This window comes from Grammomys surdaster, unplaced genomic scaffold (assembly GCF_004785775.1).
Source record: "Grammomys surdaster isolate TR1022 unplaced genomic scaffold, NIH_TR_1.0 121170, whole genome shotgun sequence".
Taxonomy (NCBI): Eukaryota; Metazoa; Chordata; class Mammalia; order Rodentia; family Muridae; genus Grammomys; species Grammomys surdaster.
The window spans coordinates 6,294-15,108 of record NW_021616994.1 but is presented as its reverse complement, the minus strand read 5'-3'; the positions used below and the strand labels follow the sequence as shown (position 1 = coordinate 15,108).

The 8,815-nt window shown below is 46.0% G+C and overlaps 1 protein-coding gene across 1 annotated transcript; it reads left to right on the top strand.

Moving 5' to 3' along the window:
* Positions 1–474: 474 nt before the first annotated feature.
* On the top strand, positions 475–4,969 carry LOC114636015. Its single transcript, XM_028784331.1, is given in 5 exon segments — positions 475–2,244; positions 2,246–3,227; positions 3,230–3,406; positions 4,157–4,315; positions 4,638–4,969. Coding segments are annotated over 5 exon segments (3,420 nt in total).
* Positions 4,970–8,815: the final 3,846 nt, after the last annotated feature.

Sequence of the window (8,815 nt, the reverse complement as noted above, 5' to 3'; positions counted from 1 at the left end):
GGGGCTCGTCCGGGATTTGCGACCACCCTGATCTCTGAGACCCCCACTGGGAGGTAAGGGCACCGCGGTTTTGTTTGTGTGTTTTGTGTGTGGATCCGTCTCGTTTGGAATTCTGGAAAGTGCACTTCTATGGTTTGACTTGGCAGCTGTTTCTGTCTCGTAAGAGACAGCAAACCTTTTGTCTCGGCAGGAGGCGAATGGGTGACCAGCAGACGTGCTAGGAGGGTTACCACTGCCACAACCTGGGAGACATCCCAGGTGAGGAGGGACCCCAGGGACGCCTGGTGGGTGCCCGTCTGGAGGCCAGAGAGGACACGGTGGCTTGCTGGAGGAGGTGTAAGAGACCTCCTGGCCTGCTGGAGGAGGTGTGAGAGACCTCCTGGCCATCTGTTTTTCTGTATTGGTTTTGGCCTTCTTGGTTGAGACGGTTAGTGTAGTTGTTTTGTCTGTGTTTTGTGTTGCTTGTTGACAGTTATGGGACAGACTGTAGTGACTCCCTTAAGCCTGACTTTAGACCACTGGACAGAGGTGAAGGACAGAGGCAATGAGTTATCGGTTAACATCAGGAAGGGACGTTGGCAGACTTTCTGTGCCTCAGAGTGGCCAAAACTTGATGTGGGATGGCCACCTGAGGGGACTTTTGACGCGACTACTATTTCTGCAGTAAAAGCTACTATTTTTCAGGAAGGACCAGGGTCACATCCCGATCAACAGCCATACATCGTGGTTTGGCAGAACCTGATCCAGAATCCCCCTCCGTGGGTGAGACCATGGGTTAAGAGACAGCCAGGCTCCCGAGCCCTGGCTCTCAGCAGTTCCAGGCCTAAAACGCCCAAACCCAAACCAAAACCGGACTCGGAAACTAAAACTCTGCCTAAGATCTATCCCGAGATAGAGGAGCCACCTGAGTGGCCGAGTCCGCCACTGCCCCCCCCTTATCATCAACCACCACAGGCTCCCCCGGCCTCGGCACCGAGTCCGGAACCACAGGGAGCAGCCGGGGCCGGGGGGCCGGCAACTGGCACTCGGAGCCGGAGAGGGTTGAGTCCGGAAGGACCCGACTCCACTGTTTCTCTACCTCTCCGAGCTATAGGTCCGGCACCTACCGAGCCGAATGCAGTCCAGTTCCTACAATACTGGCCCTTCTCTTCATCTGATCTGTTTAACTGGAAAGCTAATTATCCCCCTTTTTCAGAGAATCCTACATCCCTGATTGGACTGGTGGAGTCTATAATGTACTCGCACCAGCCCACCTGGGATGATTGCAATCAGCTCCTCCAGACTCTCTTCACAGCCGAAGAGAAAGAGAGAGTTCTTCTGGAGGCCCGGAGAAACATCCAGAACGCTGCGGGACAACTTTTGCAGAATCTAACTCCAGCAGAGATTGATGAGGCTGTTCCCCTCACTCGGCCCCAATGGGACCACAACACAGCTGCAGGTAGGGAAAGGCTGTCCATCTACCGCCGGGCTCTGGTGTCAGGTCTCAGAGGGGCGGCGAGACGCCCCACCAATTTGGCTAAGGTAAGAGAGGTTATGCAGGAGCCAGAAGAAGCCCCCTCTGTTTTCTTGGAGCGCCTCATGGAGGCATATCGCAGATATACTCCTTTTGACCCCACCTCGGAGGGACAGAGGATGTCTGTCATTATGGCTTTTATTGGGCAGGCTGCTGCAGATATTAGAAAGAAGTTACAGCGTCTTGAGGGATTACAAGACCTCACAATCAGAGATGTGGTTAAGGAAGCAGGGAAGATCTATCATAAGAGGGAAACTCAGGAAGAAAAAGCAGAAAGAGAGAAAAGAGAAAGGAGTAAGGAGAAAGATGAGAGACAGAGAAGGCAGGAAAAGAATTTGACTAAGATTTTGGCCACAGTTATAGATGAGGGAAGAAGACAGGGAAGAGGAGTTAGGCAGACAGGGAACTTGGGCGAGTATCGGAGGCAGGAGCCAAGGAGACCCAGAAGAGCCAGCCAAGCACTGGACAGAGACCAATGTGCCTATTGCAAGGAGAGAGGACATTGGGCCAGAGAGTGTCCCACCAAGAAGGGACTTAAGGCTCTGGCCCTAGGTAGCAATGAAGACTAGGGGGGTCAGGGCTTGGCCCCCCTCCCTGAGCCTAGGGTAACCCTGAAAGTGGAGGGGACCCCCATGGACTTTCTTGTCGACACAGGAGCAGAATTCTCAGTGTTCAAGAAACCCCTGGGGAAGTTGAGAAGTAAGCAAACCATAGTTATTGGAGCCACTGGACAGAACTTGGTATTCAGTTCTGGACCTTAAAGATGCTTTCTTTTGTTTGAGACTTCATTCCCAGAGTCAGCCCTTGTTTGCCTTTGAGTGGAGAGACCCAGAGAACGGTAAAGCAGGACAGCTGACCTGGACGAGACTCCCCCAGGGATTCAAGAACTCTCCCACTTTATTTGATGAGGCACTACACCGGGACCTGGCCCCTTTCAGGGCTAATAATCCTCAAGTGACTCTGTTACAATACGTAGATGACCTTTTATTGGCCACTAAGGACCCCCAAGATTGTGAGAAAGGAACAGAACGTCTCCTGGCTGAGTTGGGTAAGTTGGGGTATTGGGCATCTATGAAGAAGGCCCAGCTATGTAAGACTGAAGTGACTTATTTGGGTTACACCTTGAGAGATGGACAACGCTGGCTGACTGAGGCCAGAAAGCAGACAGTTATGCAGATCCCAACCCCAACTACCCCTCGTCAGGTAAGAGAGTTTCTTGGGACCACCGGGTTCTGCAGGCTGTGGATCCCAGGGTTCGCCACCTTGGCGGCACCTTTATACCCCCTGACTAAGGAACAAGGGGAGTTTACCTGGACAATCGAACATCAGAAAGCCTTTGAGGCTTTGAAAAAGGCTTTATTAGAAGCCCCTGCTTTGGCTTTACCAGATCTAACTAAGCCTTTCACTCTCTATATTGATGAGAGGAAGGGAGTGGCTAGAGGAGTTTTGACTCAAACCTTGGGTCCATGGAAACGTCCAGGGGCGTATCTCTCAAAGAAGCTAGACCCGGTAGCAAGTGGATGGCCTGTCTGTCTGCGGGCCATAGCAGCTACGGCTCTACTAGTACAAGATGCTGATAAACTGACTTTGGGACAGAAATTATCAATAGTGGCCCCTCATGCTCTGGAAAGCATTGTCAGACAGCCTCCCGATCGCTGGATGACTAATGCCAGAATGACTCACTACCAGAGCCTCCTTCTCACCGAACGTATAACCTTGCCCCACCGGCTGTTCTGAACCCTGCCACCCTGCTGCCCGAGGCTGACAGCTCCATGATTCACCAGTGTGAAGAAATACTGGCTGAAGAAACGTCCAACAGACTGGACCTGACTGACAAGCCCTGGCCAGGGGTGAAGACCTGGTTTACTGATGGGAGCAGCTTCGTGATTGAGGGTAAGCGAAGGGCGGGAGCGGCGGTGGTGGATGGGAAAAGGACTGTGTGGGCCTCGGCCCTACCTGAAGGGACTTCAGCACAAAAAGCTAAACTGGTAGCCTTGACCCAGGCCTTGAAGATGGCAGAAGGACAAGGGGTGAATATTTTCACTGATAGCAGGTATGCATTTGCTACCGCTCATGTACATGGCACCATCTACCGACGGAGAGGGCTATTACCTTCAGCAGGAAAAGAAATTAGAAACAAAGAAGAGATTTTGAGCCTCTTGGAGTCAATTCACCTTCCAAAGAAGGTGGCAATAGTTCATTGTTCCGGCCATCAAAAAGGGACAGACTATATTGCAAAAGGAAACCAAATGGCAGACCTGGAAGCAAAGAAAGCTGCCCAGGGACCCATGATTTTGGCCATCAGAACCCAATCAAAGACTCCCAATCCCACTGAGGAACCAGGGACCAAGCCAGTCCTGTCTGAAGAAGAAAGCCTACAGTACCTATCTGGGATCCATCAGTGGACCCACTTGGGGCCCGAAAAGATGATGGAAATAGTGGCCCGGTCTCAGTATAAGATTCCAGGGTTGAAGAAACTAGCGCACAGGCTAGTGCGAGAGTGCAAGGCTTGTACTTTCACCAATGCCAGCCACCATCAGGAGGTAAAAGGAACTAGACTTCGAGGAGATCGACCTGGTTCTTACTGGGAGGTCGATTTCACTGAAGTAAAACCTACCAGGTATGGTAACAAATATCTCTTAGTATTTATAGATACTTTTTCCGGATGGGTCAAGGCATTCCCAACCAAGAAGGAGACTGCTACTGTGGTGGCTAAGAAGATATTGGAAGAAATCCTACCCAGGTTTGGGGTGCCAAGGGTGATTGGCTCAGACAATGGGCCTGCTTTCATCACGCAAGAAAGTCAGGGACTGGCCAAACTATTGGGGTTCGATTGGAAATTACATTGTTCATATAGACCCCAGAGTTCAGGACAGGGAGAGAGAATGAATAGAACCCTAAAAGAGACCTTAACTAAATTGACTATAGAGACCGTTGGGGGGTGATTGGACAGCCTTGCTCCCACTTGCCCTGTTCCAAATCAGGAACACGCCCAGAGTCCTGGGACTTACCCCCTTTGAGATTTTATACGGTTCTCCACCTCCCGTTTATCAGACCCTTGAGAGTACAACTCACCCTGATGATGGTTATATTCCCCCTTTTCCTATTCTAGCCTGACTAAAAGCCTTAGAGACTGTGAAAAAGGAAATCTGGGGAACCATAAAGAACTCCTATGCTCCTAAAGAAGATCCAGTACCACACCAGTTCGAGGTCGGAGACACTGTCCTAGTAAGGAGACATCGGACGGGCAACCTTGAGCCACGGTGGAAAGGCCCGTACCTGGTCCTGCTGACAACCCCCACAGCAGTGAAGGTAGACAGCATCGCTGTGTGGATCCACACCTCGCACGTGAAAAGAGCACCTCCGAACTCTCACCAAGATGAATGGACTTTGGAGTGGACTGGTAATCCTCTTAAGTTGCGCCTACGCCGTAGGCCCACAGATGATGGGGAATAATCCACACACTCCCCAAAAACTGACTTGGCAGGTCACCTCAATGACTGGAGAGGTAGTGTGGTCTGCCTCTAAGGTAGTCCCACCATACACCTGGTGGCCCACTCTCACTCCCGATTTCTGCCAATTAGCAGCTGGATTAGACACCTGGGATATCCCTACCTCAGATCCTCAGAAGTTGCCCCTGGGTGCAGGGCGGAGAATTTGCCCAGGAGGTAAATTTGGGTGCAGAGACCCGGAACGCAGATGTGAGCTAGGGAAATTAGATTTTTATGTCTGTCCCAGGGATGGTCAGGATCAAACAACAGCCCACCGTTGTGGAGACATAGGGAACTTATATTGTTCTGCTTGGGGCTGCGAAACAACAGGAGATGCTTACTGGAACCCCAGCTCCTCATGGGACTGGATTGTAGTACTTAAAAATTATGTCTCTCCAACAGAATGTTTTAAGTGGACTACAGAGAACCTGTGCAATTCAAGGTCCACCTGCATACCCTTAAATATAACTTTCACTGTCCAGGGACGGACCGGGGATACAGTACAGTGGTTAAAAGGGAGAACATGGGGCCTTAGATGGTATTTTCCAGATAGAATGATGAAGCGCGACTTAGGTGCTGCTTTCACTATTCAGTTGAAGATAGAGAGTCCACCTGCTCAGCCTATAGGCCCTAACAGAGTGTTACCAGAACAGAAACCCCTTGTGGTTGCCCCTGTGACCCCTTTAAGACCTTCAGAACTCAAACACCATACTGAGTACCCTCTGGGTACTCCTTTGACCTCTACTCCTTCTCTCCCAAGGACTGGACAGAGGCTGTTAAGTCTGATCCAAGGTGCTTTTCTGATATTTTCCCTGGTCCCCTTTTGATTCTGTTTTTTTGCTTCTTAAACAGAAGTTAGTGCTGTTCAGCTTTTATTGCTATGCCATCAATATCAAACCCTTGGACAGGGAAACGGAAGCTATGAAGATACTGAAATGCAAGATCTGTAATCAGATTTACATTACATTAGAAAAAGTGGAGTTAAGTTTTTATGATTAAAAACTATCATTAGAAAAAATGGGGGAATGTAGAGAGAAAATTATAGATACTGGATATATAGAATCCTTTTTAGACATATAAAATATTCTTTAGGCTTTCTTTAGGAATGTGGAAAGACCAGTCACCATTACTGGAACTGGCCAACCCGCAAAGAGAAAGGAAAGAATGCAATTTAGTCAGGTGGAACCAAGCTGAGAACCATAGTGACAGGGCAAGGCCGAAGTGACAGGGCAGGACTACATTCTTGAGAAAGATAAGCGTACAGAGAGTTTTCATCTGATCCTGACTCATGTAGGTTGGGTTCCTTTGGAATGTTCCACTATTTTTATGTTATACCACCCTAGCAACCCCCTCACCCCCTCCTCATTTCCTTGGTTTGTGGTTTTTCCCTTTAAAAACACCCCTCAAACTGGCAGTCGGGGTCAATTCTGCTCCTGCGTGGGCATACGAATTGACCGGCAGCTAGCTGTCACGCCCTAATAGATAACCTCGCAATTGCTCCAGTACATGGTGTCTCGAGCAGATTACTGGGTGGTCGCGACTTTCTGAGACTTGAGAGAGGGTCTCCCCTCTGCGGAGGTCTTCAGAGTAACATCCATTTGCCAAAATTAATTACATATAAGTCCTTAAGGCTTAACACCATTATGAAAAATTTGAGGACACTGAGAACAAGTTTTTGCAATTTAACTTGCAGACTTTCTAGAAATATCAAATTATTGTCTCAAGCTATTATTTTTTGATTATGTAAAGAATAAGATTGTAGGGCCAATTGTTTCTGTAAGGTCTATAATCTGCCTGGTATTCAAATCTGCTCTGGCATTGCCCTGGGGTCCAGGCAATCCAATATGAGCTCTTAAAAGTCTTATTAAGTTAAGGAATAGTACATGTTTAAATAATTGTAAAATTTGAAAATTAGCAATATCTAAAAAAGGAACAATTTTAAGCAATTATAAACCATGAGCCATATACTGGCTATGAGTATATAAATTGAAAGCTTATTTTTCAGCATTTCAAACAGTGGCTACAGCACATAATTCAATTATTTGTGCTAAAGCAGGGGGAAAACTCAAGAAAATGAACATGTGACCTAATTACATATACTGCCTTCTCAATAGATGATGCATCTGTAAATACAGTAAACATTTTTTCTATGGGCTACAATCAAACTTACAGGAAATAATAAAGCATGCATAGAGGAAAACTGTAACAACTTGTCTTATGGATAATGATTATCAAATTTGCCTAAAAAGTTTGCTATGTAATAGGCCAAATATTGGTATTTTTCAATAACCAATTTAATTGCCATTTGGGATAAGGAATAAACATTTCATCCAAAATACTTTCAGGATACTATCTTACAATCCTGTATTAACACTGTAAGAGTTTCATAATAGGATGTTCAATCTTTACTTGTAGATGAAGAAGGATGAATCCACATTAATGGTTTCTTTTGCCAAAGGGCTGTTGTGAGCACGTGAGTAGCAATAAAGCAAACAGCCAACAATTGATCATAGTCTATTTAATGTATCTGTTGATAACTAACAGCTTACTCTACTTTCAGCAAAGCTGTTCCTCCTTCATCAGTTAATTGTCAAAGGGAATTAGGACTTGCATTCACCTTGAGAATATCAAACAGAGGTTTGTGGTAAGCTTAAGATGAGGTTTTAGCCAATTAATATCTCCTAACAACTTTTGAAAATCATTGAAAGTAAACCATTTTTTATGTACATCTGCAAGCCAGAAGAGGGCACTAGATCCCATTACAGATGGTTATGAGCCACCATGTGGTTGTTGGGAATTGAACTCTAATATTTTTAACTGTGAGTCTAGCCTTTAATGGCTGAGCCATATCTCCAGCCTCAACTATCCATTCTTATTGGAATTTTCTGTGCCACAATCTGCTTAAGATATAACTGATGTCCCAAATATTGAAAAGATATTGTTGTTGAATCTTTTCTGGAGCAACAAGCACTCCAAAATTTTAAAGCTCATTATTATAAGAGCAAAGGCTTGCAGAAAAACTCCTTTAGAGGGATCAGCCAATAAAATATATAATGAATTATATACACTGAGAGATTCAAACGCTTAACTTTTTGTATTAAAGCAACAACAAATTTTTTATATAATGTAACCATTCCTTGAGGCAAACCTTTCTAATGATATCCTTCATGGGCTCTCAAAAATTACAAGTGAATTCACTTAGTATAAATCTCTCACCTTTACCAGGATGTAAAGGAATGGTATAAAACAATCTTCTAAATCTATAATAATTTTATATGCATTTACTGGAATGGCAGCTGGAGAAGGCAAGTCAGGCTGTAGTGCCCCATTAGTTTTATAAATCTTAAGTTTGAAATTTGTTTTTTTTTTAGATTTATTTATTTATTTATTATATGTAAGTACACTGTCGCTGTCTCCAGACACCCATATGAGGGCATCAGATCTCATTGCAGATGGTTGTGAGCCACCATGTGGTTGCTGGGATTTGAACTCATGACCTCTAGAAGAGCAGTCAGTGCTCTTAACCGCTGAGCCATCTCACCAGCCCAATTTGTTTTGTATTAATTGAAAAACCAATTCCTTTTAGCTGAGTGAGAGTATCAGATAAAGGCCAATCTAGTCCTTTTTACTCTGAGAGCATTTCTTCTGTTAACAGGCACAGCTATAATGCCATGGAGGGAAGCAGGCACAATTTTAAATCCTACAGCATAATTGTTATATATAACTCCTGGCCCATAAGCTGTTGTGAATGAGGCTGAAGCCTCCCCCTCAAGGAACAAGCAAGGCAATAAGCAAATTCCAGAAAACGCCA